The 14229-nt window shown below is 56.5% G+C and overlaps 1 protein-coding gene across 8 annotated transcripts in view; it reads right to left on the bottom strand.

Moving 5' to 3' along the window:
- Positions 1-14229, bottom strand: part of KCNN3 (potassium calcium-activated channel subfamily N member 3) — a 140426-nt gene that overhangs the window by 86134 nt on the left and 40063 nt on the right. For all 8 annotated transcript variants that reach the window (XR_005067178.1, XR_005067179.1, XM_037050631.1 and 5 more), the window contains exon 2: positions 12938-13033. Coding sequence is in view for 6 of the 8 variants with exons in the window: in XM_037050631.1 (XP_036906526.1) it covers positions 12938-13033 (96 nt within the window). In the remaining 2 variants the exon portion in view is untranslated. The remainder of the gene's footprint in view (positions 1-12937; positions 13034-14229) is intronic.

Below are 14229 nucleotides of genomic sequence, written 5' to 3'. Positions count from 1 at the left end.
CCTCCTGCTGTCCCTGTTCCCCGTCCGATTGCCATCCCTGAGCCCCTCCTCACTGCCAGTTCTGCTGCTACCAAAACCCGTGGGACCCTCGCCCTCCTGCTCCGACGGGCGGGACCTGACTCCAGCCTTCCTCTTCACTCACACTCCTCACCACTGCCTTCATGGCTGCTGCGCCCTTCCCACCACCCCGAAGCCCTGAGCTTTCCTTCACTCTCCCCGTTTGCTCAAGCTGGTCCCTTCCCGGAAGCACCAGAACCCCACCTGCACCCCACCTGCACCTGTGAGAAATCTGCCCGGCCACCAAGGCCCACCTCAAAGCCCCTGGGTGGGCGCCTCAATCCCAGCCAGGCAGAGCCCCTCTGGGCCCCAGCGCCCGCCCCACAGCTCAGCGCTCAGCACTTGGCAGCCACAATGGGAGCATGCGTGCTTATCTCCCTGCTAGATCGAAAGCCCATTTAGGGCAGGGACCTTGCCGTCCCTGAGGTACCCGGCTCAGAACGGACCTCCAATGGCTCTGTGTCAAATGAATTAATCACCTTTTGTCCAGTCCTCAGGGGAGGTGTGGAGGTGCACAGTGGTTGCTATTTCTAACAGCAGCAGGAAGACAAATATCGCCCTGCCCACCCTCGCAACCCCCATTCCACACACACGCCCAGCGGTAGTCATTTTTCTTTGCTCTGAAATCAGCATGGTTTCCAGCACACTGTAGCAAGAGGCCCCAGAGGGAGCCTGGAGGAGGCTTGGAGGGCACTCGCCCTCCCCCCCCCCCCCCCCCCCCCCCCCCCCCCCCCCCCCCCGCCCTCGTTCAGGTTGCACAAATGAGGGAACTGAGAGCGCGGGGGCAGGGCCCGCGGTCCCTAATGCAGCGACAGCGGCAGGGGCATGCCTGCCTCGTGGTGCCGAGTTCAGAGGCTTGGCTACTCTGCACCTGGTGGATGGCTCCACTGTGGCCAGTTACTCATCTCTGGTGTGTGGCAGTGGCCAGTGGTGCCACAGGCCAGCAGTTGCAGCCAAACCCAGTGGCGTCTGGCAGCGGCTTTGGGAAGGCTGGCGCCACTGGGACATGTGGCCGTGCAGTGACACTCTCCTGAGACAGCCTGTGGGGCAACACTGCCCCAACCCAGTCCTGCCAGGTGGCCAGCGCCCACTCCCCCTGCACTTCTCAGACAGGAGTGGCACAGAGACGGGTTTGCTCCGCTCCGTCCTGCACCAGAGCGCAGGGGGAAGGGAGCAGTGCAGCATGTTGAGAGTGAGAAAGATCTGCAAATCCTCGACTGTCTTTTCCTCCATTCTCCCGTCTCTAATTCAGCAAAAGGAAGTCACCTTCCCCAGATTCCATCTCTGGTTCCGTATTTGCAGCAAGTCTTTGGGTGAAGCTATCACAGCCAGGCTCCCCCTACATGGGAGGGCAGGAAGCTGGGGGTCCCATCCACGTGTTGCTGAATGAGAGGCTCACAGACCCAGTGAGGAACAAACAAAGGGCTGAAATGAATGTGCAGGACCAACGAGGACACACAGGTGGGGCAGCTCTTGCCCCCAGAAGCCAACTGTACAAGCCAGGGTTGGGGAGGCTGGGGGAGGGGGGAACCTGTGGTTCAGCAGCTCTGTGAACAGCGCAGAGGGTTTTAGTAAACATTTGACTCAACGTGAATTCTCTGGCTGCTATGCAAGTCAAACAGCACCGCTACCTTCCACTGCAGAGAGGGAATGAAAAAGCAGGCAGGTGGCCCTCCACAGTGGCCGGCTCACACCCCAGGGACAGCAGTGGGGCCAGGCAGAGACAGGGCTCCTCATTATGCCAGGGAAGTTGTGGCGTTTCATCGGGAGGGGGACCTTGGGAAATCCTGTGTCTGACCCACGGGGACTTGAGTGTGCAGTTGCTGGCTTCTGACCACAGGGACAGTCAGAACAAGGAGGAGATAAAGGCAGGGAAACAGAGGGAGCTGCTGAAGCCTGGCCTGCCCAGGCCACCTGCACCCCAAGGGGAACAGCAGAAGCAGCCCAGGCGGCCTTGGCTTGCAGGTAGAGTCAAGGTATGGCCCTGAGGGCCAGGTGACCGGCAGGGACACAATGGCTCTGAGTGAGCACTAAGTGGGCATGGGATGCAGAAGCCAACCCCTCAGAGAGCAGGGGAAAGAACAGGACAGTGTGAGGCCCGGCCAGGCAGCCAGGGCTCACAGGGTCAGGGGTGACAGCAGGGAAAGCAGAGCCACGCCCCAGGGCCACTGCCCGGGAGTGTCACCTGTGCGGGACCCTCCAGCCCCTGCAGTGCTGGACCCCATTCTTGGGGCAGGCCTGGGACCCATGGGGCAGAGAGTGGGGAACCAGGACAAGAAGGGCTTTGGAATAGGCAGAGGAGCCACCAGAGGGCAAAGCAGATGCCAGGGGTTCCATCGGGAGGCAAGCACACAGGTGCTGTTCCAGGAGGGGCCAGCAGCATCTGGCCGGCTCTTCAGCCCTCATTTTGTCACGGTCACGCTTCTCACCCTGTTTTGGAGAGGAGTCCCCGAGGCTCAGCCCAGCTTTGGGGTGTGCTCAGGATCCGCAGGAACCAGGGTTGGGGAGAGAGTGCGCTTGCCTGAGCAGGGAAGCCTAACAGCCTGGGGACTGTCAGCCTGGCTTGAGCCAGCCCTGCTTCCCAACAGCCGCGCGACCTTGGACACGTTACACAGAGTCACAGGGCTGTTGTGACCGTCGACTGAGGGAGGTCGTAAAGTCAAGAGATCAACAAATGGAGGCCATCATTCACATCATTTGTGGGGTTCCCAGCCATCTTCCAAATCAGAGCTTGGGATCGGAACCCAGGCCTGTGGCGTGCAGGTGTGAGGCGACGGCGCAGGTAATCTCACAGGCTGAGCGGTGGGGGTGCTGGCAGGACATCAGTGTGTGAAGAAAGTGCACGTGGGCCTCGGCGGGGCACCCACACCAAGGAGCCATCAGATGACCATTCCCACAAAAAGTGACAAAGTTGGTCTGGACATGGACAGTGGCGATGACCCCGCAGCAGCGTGGGTGCATGTACTGCCACTGAATTGTCCACTGAAAAGATGGTTAAAATGGTAAACAGCACGTTATATGTATTTTACCACCATTTTTAAAAAATCGCTAATGACAAAGTCACAGCAGAGCCCACGGCCCTGCCCCCACCGGAGAGGTCCGTAGTGGTGATGTGGTCAGAGGAAAGGAAACTCTGAACCCCAGCGGATTCTCTGCTTCAAAGATGAACCAAGCACCATTCACGTCTTTTCCAGTTACTGGGTTTTGGAGATGTTGCGCAGTGGCAAGTTTGCTACCTTTTACCTTAAAAACAGGAAAATGTGTTTTAACCAGATTCCAGTTGAACAGACTAGAACTATCCAACTTTTCTTGGTAGTACAATGCAACGATAGCAGTAAAGGACCCTCTGAGCTCTGAACGTCCTCCAATGCCTTCCAATCTCCCGAATCCTCAGGGAGGCACTTAATCTCCAGGCTGGACGTAGAATTACTGAGCTCCTACCACGTATGAGACCCTCCACAGGCACAGTAGGCACGGCCACAGTGACAGCTAGAAGAGGGGACCCTCGCTGAGCCCATAAGGGAGCCCGACGTTTCTTGACTGGGTGTGCGCTGGAACACCTGCAGGGCTCTCAACGCACACGTGCCCAGGCAGCGGGTTTACCAGGCCTGCGGGCCGACACCGCACCGGGGAGCGGTGCCCATCCCTGATTGACAGCTGCTGCCGTGGAGGACAAGATCATCATTTAAAAACAGTCACAACGTATAGAATAAATTCACTGGAAAAGTCATGGGCGGCCCCCACTGGACCTCTCAGGGAGAGGGAGTGCTGCTAGGTTGGCACTTGTTCCCCAGGACTCGGGAGAAGCCGGGCTTGGATTCATGGAAGGAGGTTGGAACCCAGCACTGAGGAGGGGAACTCGGTCACTGACTTTAATTATCCTAAAAGCTTTAAGATGTCTGGCCAGTTTACATTTGCAAGAGTCTTAAAAGGAGTCACCTTTAAACATTAAGATGTTGGAGCCTAAGAACTCTCTTTTCAATTATTTACTGTTTCAAGTTCAAGGTTATATTAAGGGGACAGTCCACTCCCTTACTGGACAGAGAGGCCAGGCAGTCAAGGGAAGAGACAAGGTTGCTTGGCAGGGCCCCAGAAGGGCCTCCTGAACACACACTATATTGGTCATTGTTCACAAGAAACATTCACAGCCACTCTCCCTGCATTTTTCTCTCCTCACAACCGAACATCCTTCAGACATGGAATCCTGGACACAACCAGAGACCCCAGAGAGCACTGGTCCACTGAAGTAACTGCCACTTACTGAAGGCAAAACTGAGGCTGAGGGAGAAGTGTTCATCCAAGCTCCCATAGTGATTGGCATCCCAGACAGGCGGCAGGCCCCTTGAACCAGGCAGAATTGGCAGAGGCTCGCTGGGCAGAAGCCCCTCGGGTGGCAAGGGCACTGGGTTGCTTCTTTGCAGAGCCCTCTCTCTCACCCAGCTGCACGTGTTGGGGGGTGATTTCCTGTGTCTGGATTACAGAGAAGCTTCCTGAGAGGTGTGCCGGCCCCCTCACTGCACAGGGCTCAGGGTGAGACCACTGTGTGGTTTCCAAGGCAACACCCAGATGCGTGGATTCGGCATCTCAGCCCCACTTCTGAGCCAGCAGGGGAGGAGCGTGGGAAGTGAGGTAACACCAACTTCCCATTCACAAACACTGACTCCGAAAACGCGTCCCCTCTGTCCCTGGCCAGGGCTCAGGGGTGGAGGACACTCTAACATCCTGGGCTTCTGGAGCCAAGGAAGCTTCTGGAGAACTTGGCAAGAGGCAATTATTTGCCTGGAAGTCAGAAACGCCCCAGCGGGCTGACTGCAGAGTTCCCAGACTATCCCTTCTGGCCGGGGCAAGTCCAGACCTGCCCAGGACGGTGGTTTTCACTCCTGATAACAGACGCTGCACACGTCCCATAGAGAAGCACGACACAGGGTGACATTTCCAAGTGACAAAACAGAAAGCCAGTGCGGGCAGCTGAGGAGCCTGCTGCAACACCAGGCGCCCGGGCCCAGCAGCCCGGGTAGCTGTGGGGCCAATGCCCAGTGACAGCAGCAGGAGGCCTTCACACCTACGGAAGCGGCAGAGGGCCCCTCCTCTTTGAGGAGGAAAGGGTTAAACCCACATGTTTAAATATTTAGCAAATAAAACCAAAATGTCACACAGAGACTGCCAGGGCTGGCGTGGTCACCGTGGAAATCCATGACCAGCAGCCCACCCTCAAGGAAGAGGTGCTGGGACGGGAGGAGGCTGGTGGACAAGAGGGGGCCAGGGGGCTGCGGGGAGGCCGCCAATGGTGTGGCTGGCCTGGCCTGAAGCCAGGCCTGCTCAGACCAGTCTCTCAGCCGTTAGAGACTCAGTTTCCCTTCTGCAGGTGAGGGGAGAACAGACCTGCCCCGCCTGCGCCCCAGGTTCATTTGCCATGGAAGACCTGCTGTGTGCTAGGCGCTCTCTGCCCCTCCGTCCCCACCCCATGCACACACAGCCAGGAAGCGGGCACGTGCAAGGCACGGCGTCTGCACTTCCACACAAGACATGCGACGTTGGGGGCCAGCGTCGGCGCTAGTCCACCCCCTGGAAAGGGCACTTTGCTCAGGGCACAGGAGCAGCCAGAAAGTCTCCAAGAGGAGGAAGTACCTGTGCTGAAGCCTGACAGTCAGGAGGTGACGTCAGGCAGGCAAAAGGTCTGACAATATGTGTGAGAACACTCCAAAAAATACGGAGCACCAGACAAGATAAGGCGACGTCATCATCACCGAGGCAGCTGCTAATGTGCCAGCCTCTCGGCTTCCTGCCTTCGAAGGTAGTCTGACAAGGTCTCCAGGTGTCTGGACGGCGTGGGCTGCACCGAACACTGAGCTGCCTCTGCCTCTCTCCCTCCTTTCCTCCCAGCCTCACCAGGTGCAGGTGGGAGGGTGGGTGGTGTCCTCAGCAGATGCACGGTGGCCCCTGGGCACTGTCCCCTGGAACACACTCCCTGTTTCCAGTCTCCTCTGTGTGCAGAGATCTACCCAGGGAGCATTCGTTGGAGTGGAACAGGATTCGATGTGAGCTGGCAGAGGAGACCACCATCTGGAATTTTCTTTGTGGAGCTCCACACCCCTCAGTCCTGAGGCCACCCAGGGTGCTCGGAGCCCCCTCCTCGTCTCTGGGCAGCAGGCCTGGGGTAAGGAGCTAATGTCCTCGGACCAAGCAGGCTGAGAGGGCCGTCTGCCTGGAGGCCTTGAGATCTCAGGGGTCCCCAATCTGTTCAGCTCCAAAGGAATGCCTCAGCCCCTGGGCCATCTCTGAGCCATATGAGAGCAGTTTAAATGTATCAGCCAACTAGCCAGATACACCGCCAGGAAACGTCTCCATCCTGCAGGGATGAAGACGCCAGCCCCACGGGGGTCCGGCAGCAGCCATCTCCCCTGGAGGACAAACACACCTTCCTTCTGTTCTCGCTCTGCTCCCCTAAAACACTGCAGGCCAATCTCATCCCAAACACACACATCTTACATTATGGCACTTGTTAGCCTGGGTCACTGTGGGTCAAGGTCTAGGACAAGCAGTTTCCAAAGGAGGGATTAGGTTTGAATTATTCCTGAATCCTGAGGGCCTGACACGAAGTAGTCCTTACGTTCCAGGTAAGCTGTGAATGGGACTTGAACCCACTCCCTTCTCCAGGGAGGGGGAGGCCGAGGACACAGAGTGGGACTTGGCTGGAACCGCCCTGCCCACTCCCTGGGGGGAGGGGGGAAGACACTACCAGCTCATTTAGCAGTGGGACCCCCCAAGCGTCTGAGAAAGGGACACCTCCTGCATCCCAGATGCCCACGCCCCCGTGGTGGTGGGTTGTACGTAACGGGAGGGCGCTCACCTGTGGGGCACCATGCCACAGGTGGGCCTTTCTGTAACGTGAGCTGTCTCTTGAATATATAATTTGAAGTAATTTCACCATCAGCTGAGAACACTATTAGTATTTAATAAAATTATCCACTTTTACATACCCAATAAATTAAAACTATCCCCTTTTATTGGTCCCCTGTGTTTCTAGTCGATGAGGCTGAAGGTTCGTATCTTGCCCCTGTCGTGGTTCCATCACGTTGGAAGTGGACTAGCAGGCACCACAGGCCAGTGCCCGATCTTGAGGGGACTGATGCTTCCAGACAAGAGTGGACACCCATCTTCTGATCTGACATACTTCTGCTTTGAATGTGGCCAATAACCACACCCTGAAATCATCTTTAAATTTCCCATCCACGCATGGAACACGGGGCATCTCCCACTGAACCCCGTCCTGTCCTAGGCTCACAGCCCCCAGCGTAACTCAACAGACACTGGCGAGGCCCTGCAGTGTGCCAGGGCAGTCCTGCCACTTCCTGCCCCTGCGGCTTCATCAGGAACAGCAAGGCTCCTCTCCAGGCCTCCCCAGCGGGTCTGGCTGGGCCGCCCACCTCCTCCTTCCCCCACCCCGGTCCCCAGGCTCTGAGCAGGAGTACTTCCTGTCCAGGGCACTGGATCCCTTCTCCTCCTGTGTGCTCCTGGAGCAGAACCTGGTTACGGCTTCTCCCTCTCGCCTGGCCCCTTTCTGACAGCTGATGGACCTACGCAGTCTCTCCAGTCTGCACAAAGCGACCACACATCCCTCCCTCATACTGCGTCCTCTCCGGTTTCCACGCTGGCATCCCTCCCTTCACAGCCACACCTCTTAGCAGACTGGTGGGCATTCACTGTCTCCACCCTCTCACCACCCACTCAAGTCCCCTTCTCCACCATGGCCCTGTGACTGCCACTCCCTGGGACTGCGCTAAGAAGGGGCATAATGACCTCCCCAGGGCCTAAGGCAACTCCTCGACATACCCATACTCCTCCCCATGGCATACCCTACACTCCTTTCTCTGCCCCTGGTTCTGTGACTCACGCCTCCCGAGTCTCCTCTGACCCCCCTGACTGCTCCTTCTCCAGACCCTTTGTGGACCCCTCTCCCTCCTCCCACTTCTCACCTCACCAACGTTCCTCCAGGGACCTGTCCTGGGCCTTCCTACACCCCGCTGCCCCTGCTGACACGGCCCTGGCCTCTGTGTCACTGCCCAGGAGGCAGCTGCACGCCCCCCCAAACCTCAAACTCAACATGCCTAAAACTGACCTCCTTGTCATTCTCCACCCGACTTCCTTCTGTGGTTTCCATTTTAATAAATGGCGTTCCCAGTGGCTGAGTTACCCAAGCAACTCCTGGCTGCCTCCTCTTCCTAAAGATAGAAACTCCATCGTCCTCGGTGACCGGGTCTGGTCAATTCCACCTGTTCAACGTCTCTCATGTCCAGCTCTTGTCTTGCCCTGGTTCAAGGCATGACCATCCCCTACCTGGACTATAGTAACATGCTTCCAACTCATCTTTCTCCCTCAGAAATTGGCCCTTTCAACATTTGACATGCTGCAGCTAAAATGCAAATCCAATCATCACTCCCCCCAGCTTGAACCCCTTCCATGGTGTCTACTGTTGCCTGCAGGACATTTACAAAACCCTTCAGTGAGACAGACCAGTACCTGCTGGTCCTGCCCACGCACCACCGTGGACCTGCCCACTGCTCAGGCCCCGTCCCAGAGGTGTTCCAAAGGTGCGCTGCGGTTTCCCATCTCAGGGCCTTTGTTTATTTGGAGACCTCTGCGTGGTGTGTTCTTCCCACCCTGTTTGCCAGGCACACACGTCCTCATTTAAGTGAAGGTGTTTTGCATATATTATCTAATTCGATCTGCACAACAACCCTTTGTGGTGGGTACTATTATTAGTCCCGTTTTGCAGGAAGGAAATAGACTAAGAGGGATTAAGTAACTTCCTAAAGGTCACCATACACACTACAATGTGTCAAAGAGCAGGATTTGAACCCACGCCAAACTACTCTAAAGTCCATGTTCTCAGCCACCTGCCACCCTCCCCTCCGGAGTGGCACTGGCGGCAGTAATCAGACATAGATTTACTGAAGGTCGACAACCCCTTGGAGAAGCAAAGGTACTTGTGGGGTTTCTAGAACATAGCACTAGGCTCCTGCCCCAGCTCTGCACAGAGATCTTGTACGTGAATACTGAATGAATGAGCCAAATGGGTGGTCAAGAGAAGGGGAGGGAGGAGGCTGGGGGCAAAAAGAGTCCCACGTCTTACGCATGGAGCCAGGGATGTGCCAGTGGCATCGAAAACGAGAGCCCGCAGCCTGGGCGGCTGCCCCTGCCTATTGGGGAGTTGGCGACCACCAACCACAAGGACGAACGAAGGGACTCTCCGAGGGAGAGGAAGGTTTTCAATGTGCCAGCAAGTAAACGCAGCGCTGGTTACGTGTGTTCCCATTTCTTTCGGGACTCACTGGCCTGAGAATAACAGATGCCTGAGCCTTGGAAAGCTGTGTGCCCCACACCAGCAAGACAGGAGGAGACCAGCAGAGCCGGAGGCCATCTTCCCACACCGGAGGCTGCCTGTGGGAAACATCTTTCCCTGCCCCAGAGCCAGGCTGAGTGGAGGTTCCAGGGAAGCCGCGTCCTCCTGGCAGGAGGGCAGATTCTCTGAAACCTTGTGCTGCCCATCGAGGGACACCCTCCCTCAAGAAGCGGAGACCCCCAGGCCCGGGCAGGCCCAGGGGTAGAAAGGGTGCATGCCCTGAAGAGGTGCGCACCAGCCACCCCTAAGAATACTCCCAGTCAGAGGCTCTCCGACTTAAAGCCCGAATTTGATGGAGAGTTACCCGATAATGTTCCAGAATTCTTCTTCCTCAAAACACAAGTTGTCCAAACTGACAGACAGGAACACTATTCTAGAAGGTACCCCAGCAGCATGTATGGGCGGGGCCAGGGCCTAGAGCCTGGAGGTGAGTGTCGGTGGCAGAGTTGGGGGAGGTGGAAGCAGGGTCATCTGGTCCCTGCTAGGACTTAGCCAAGTGACCAGCAACTGGTATGGATGACAGAAGTGACAAGCAGATCTTCACCACAGCCCCTGACGTCACCCCACAGAGCAATGAGCCACACATTGCTTGTCACTCGACCCTGGCCAGCTTCACAACAGGTGAACAGCAGCTGGCCTTTCTGACCGACGGTACCTTCCAAGGGCTCCACTCCGGACAAGTGCTGGCAGTCCACACCCCTCAGGAAGCAGGCGCCCCGCTGGCTGCACATCACACCTCAATCGGAGAATTATAAAACCGGGTGGGCTCGTCCTGGCCAGCTCGGCTCAGGTGGTCGGGTGTCATCTCATGAAGCCAAAGGTCACCAGTCCGATTCCCGGTCAGGGCACATGCCTGGCTTGCAGGTTGGGGTGCATGCAAGGGGCAACTGATTGATGTTTCTCTCCCTTTCTTTCTCCCTACCCTCTCCTCTCTCTAAATAAAAAAATAAATAAAATCTTTAAAAAATAGAATTGCTGGCTTAGGATCTCCAATTAACAGATAAGGAAACTCAGGTGAAATCCACAGAGCTAAGCAATGATCCAAACTGCTCGTGAAACCAGCTATACTGAATCCAGCACCTTTCATTCAAAACATGCACAGCAAACACTGGCTCTTTCCTGACACTTTGAGCCTTTGAAACGCAAAGATTAATGACATCATTGTCCCTGAGGCAGGATGGAACGAAAAATGACAGTGTGATCCATACAAGGGGTGTGGGCACAGCAACAGCTCTCCCCGCCCCCCACAAGCATCTGGGCCCAAGCCACTCGTTTCCCTCTGGCAGGAGAAGGCCCATCTACACGCAGAAAGCACTTCGCCGGAACAGTAAGAGTCACGGAGGGAGCCAGACACTGGTGACTCCACGGGTCGAGTAGGATAAAGGCTGGGTAACGGAGCTGAGCACACAGACAGGGCCCGGCCAGAGTGGAGAGGACACCCAGGCACCTGCCAGTACCAGGCGGCGTGACAGTGACCATCTGTGGGCCCAGCTTGTACATGAACGAGGTCCAGTGGGAAACAGTGTGGCAGAAAAGGGACTGAAGTTTTCATTTTGCGAAAGCCCACTCGGGGCCCTCTCTGCTGTCACCACCTCTCAAGAGTTCAACGAGGTGATCGTGTGACAGCCACACGTCAGACGGGAAACTGGCCCAGGGAGGCTGTCACTGGCCCACGGTCGTTCGGGCTCAAGTGTCCCAGCCAGGGTTCCAACCATTGATTCCACTTCGTCTCTCCAAACCACGAGGCCAGGCCAAGGTAAGTGACTTAAATGGCATCTTCTACTGCCCAAAATTAGGACAAAGCAAAGATTAGCCGTGAGCTGAGGATGAGACAAAGGGTGCCCAGCTAGGTGCTGGCCTGTCAGCAACAAGGAAGCAGTGAGTCTCGGAGGGCCCTAGTGCGAGCCATGGCTGGGACCTGCTCTTCTCCCCCTCCCTCATGTTGGTGGGTGGCTGGACTTTATGACTCTGCCATCTTCTCTGCACACAGGTCAGGGTGATCTGTAGCAAGAGAGATTCCCGACAGACGAGGACACAGGGGCTGAGAGGGGCTGCGGGGCTCCCCGGTCTGTGACTGGTCTGGAAAGCTGAAATCTGGCCTGAGGCCTGGAGTGGCTCAGGGTCCCGTCTTGGTCCCGGGTCCCGTCTTGGTTCCTGCCCCTCCACCCACACTCCTGCCCCTTTCCTGGGCTGACTGGACAGTAGTCTAGGTTGAAAGCCATGTGCTTTGTCCAGTCCAGGCTCCATGAGGGCATCTGGGACTGTCAAGCCTCAGAGCACATCTCTCTGAGCACCCACAGCCTCCAGAGACTCAACAGTCCCAGCCTTCTGGGTCAGTGCCATCTGGTCGTCGGCAGACTGGAACCCTGCCACGGTGGCCCGGAGCCACAGCAGTGTCCCTACACTCAGCAGGAAAGCCGACCCACCCTCCAGCGGGAGTTGCGCACACCACATCTCTCTGTGCGGCAAACCCGCCCCAAAACCGATGAGTAACAAAAGATTACTTGGATCGCCAAGCATTCTCTCACATGCCCCTCACTGCACCCTCACAACGACCAGTGAAACGTAGAATCAAACCCTCATATTCCAGATGAAAAAAGGTTCGCATGTTACAGTCCAGAAAGGTCACAGGACTGGCCAGACACACTGTGAGAAGAGGTCATGGCTGAGGCCTGACTGCCGTGGTCCTGCCTCTGAGTCCTGGCCTTTGTCACTCTCTTGCCACTGCCCAGGCGTGAATCTATCTGTGCTCCTCCAGCCAACGGACTAGGAGTACATCCAGATTCACAGGTGTGAGAAAAAACACCTGGATACCCAGGTGCCCAGCACAGCAGGGCTGGCGATGGAGGAAACCCATTGCCAGGAGAAGATGCCACAGGCCTGCTCACTCCCGCCTGCTCTTTCCAGACCAGGCCCAGCCATCTTCCCTCCATCAGCCAACCGGGAGTGCCCCCCAAACACCCGCCAGTATTTCCCTGGATGGGGCCCAGAGGCAGTACAGTGTACACCACATGGAAATACAGACTCCCGGTGGTGTTGGGTGCAGTGTGTGTGTGCATGTGAGCACGCACACGTAGGAGGACACACACGCGTAGGAGGACACACATGCCTAGGAGGACACGCGTGGGTCTATCTCACTGGGGGTATTTGTGGCTCCAGTTCAGAAAGGATCCAGTGAGGGAGAAAAGTCAAAGCAACTTGTTGGGGCTCCCACAGTACCCCTAAACCATAAAGCCATGTTCGCCTCTGGCTTCCCCCAATGAAGATTATGTCTCAGTTGGTCCACAGCCACAGGGCAGCCTCACCATGCCTCTCCCACGAGGCTCCAACTCCTTAGAAGAGCCACAATCTTGGACACCATCTTATGAAATCTAAGCAGCATCTTAGCTGCTTAGAAGGTGATTTGAGGGTAGGGACGGGCTCAGCCAGGTGAAAGAAAATGGTCACCGCATGAGAGGTAAGGGCCAGGACACCTACCTGGACTTCACGAGTGTGATAGGCGATGATCAAGCCCAAGAGGATGATGGTGGACAAACTGATAAGGCATTTCAGGGCCAACGAAAACATGGAATCCTGCAGGAGAAACGGAGAGAGAGAATTAGGGAGGAATGGGGCATCTCATTTTACTCTGAGGCCAAGGAAAGGTGGAGGCCTGGGGGCAAAGAAGGGACTGTCACCAGAAAATGCCTCAGGCTGGGCCCTGGGCTGGTGCCACCCCAGCAGTGGCTCCCCACCCCAGCCTCTGTTCTCTCGGGTTAAATCATGCCTGCGTTTCTGGGATGAGCTCTACTCGGGTGTGATATGTTATGTTTGTTATACATGGCTAGATTCAGTTTGCTGATGTGCTGTTTAGAATTTTTGCCTCTCTGCTCATAAGTCATCCGAACACAATTCTTTGTTCGTGCTGCTATTAAATGGTTTGGGCATCAGCACTGTGCCAGCGCAGGCCTCTCTTTTCTCTTAACGATTCTGAACCAGAGGATTCCTGAGGTCCTTCTATCCTTGACCATGCAGAACTTTTTCAGGAATGAATTAGATTGTCCTGGCAGCTGCTCTCATTTCCTGTTTTAGGTCAAGGGTACAGAGGGAAGCAAGGGCGACAGAGGAGCTACCAAAGAGAGAAAGGGGCTGAGCAAAGGAGCGAAGAGGAGTCCTGAGCAGGAGAAGGGCCCTGAGGGACCATCCGTGGAGGGCAGGGGATGCGGGTGGGCTACGTGGCCTACACTGCAGGCTTTCAGCCCCAGGGCAGCTTGAAGACCCACACGGTTGGGAGCTCGAGCTCTGGGGCCAGCCCAGGGGTCCAAACCCTGACATGGCCACTAGCTGCGTGACCTTGGGCTGCTCGCTCCAGTGCCTCTGGTGCCACGTGGGGATAACCTACCTCATGGGTCTGCTGTGGAAAATAAAGGAAATTGGTGCATGTGAGTGCGCGGCCCAGTGCCTGGCCACAGAAGGGTCAGCCACCACCGGCATCTGCTTTGCCGCCTCTACAAATTCAGGGTGACTTTGTGCCTTCCCGGGCATTCGAAAGCCAACGAGTAGAGACTGCTCCCAACCCCACAGGAAGGCAGGAGCCCAGCTTTCAGCAAAGGGAGCAGATGAAACGCAGGTGACCTGGGTGTCCTGAGACATGGATGTCACATGAGAAACAGGCCCTGGGCTCCCAGAGCTGGGGTCATAATGGCACCCTCTCTCAGTAAAGCGCCTTGTAGTTTATGAGGTGCTTTCACACACCGGGTCTCATCCCTCCTCACAGCAGCCCTTGGCCT

The sequence above is a fragment of the Sturnira hondurensis genome, unplaced genomic scaffold, assembly GCF_014824575.4.
Source record: "Sturnira hondurensis isolate 20B ecotype Veracruz unplaced genomic scaffold, ASM1482457v3 Scaffold0006829, whole genome shotgun sequence".
Taxonomy (NCBI): Eukaryota; Metazoa; Chordata; class Mammalia; order Chiroptera; family Phyllostomidae; genus Sturnira; species Sturnira hondurensis.
Note: the sequence above shows the minus strand (reverse complement) of the source record. Positions and strands in the feature narration are given on the sequence as shown.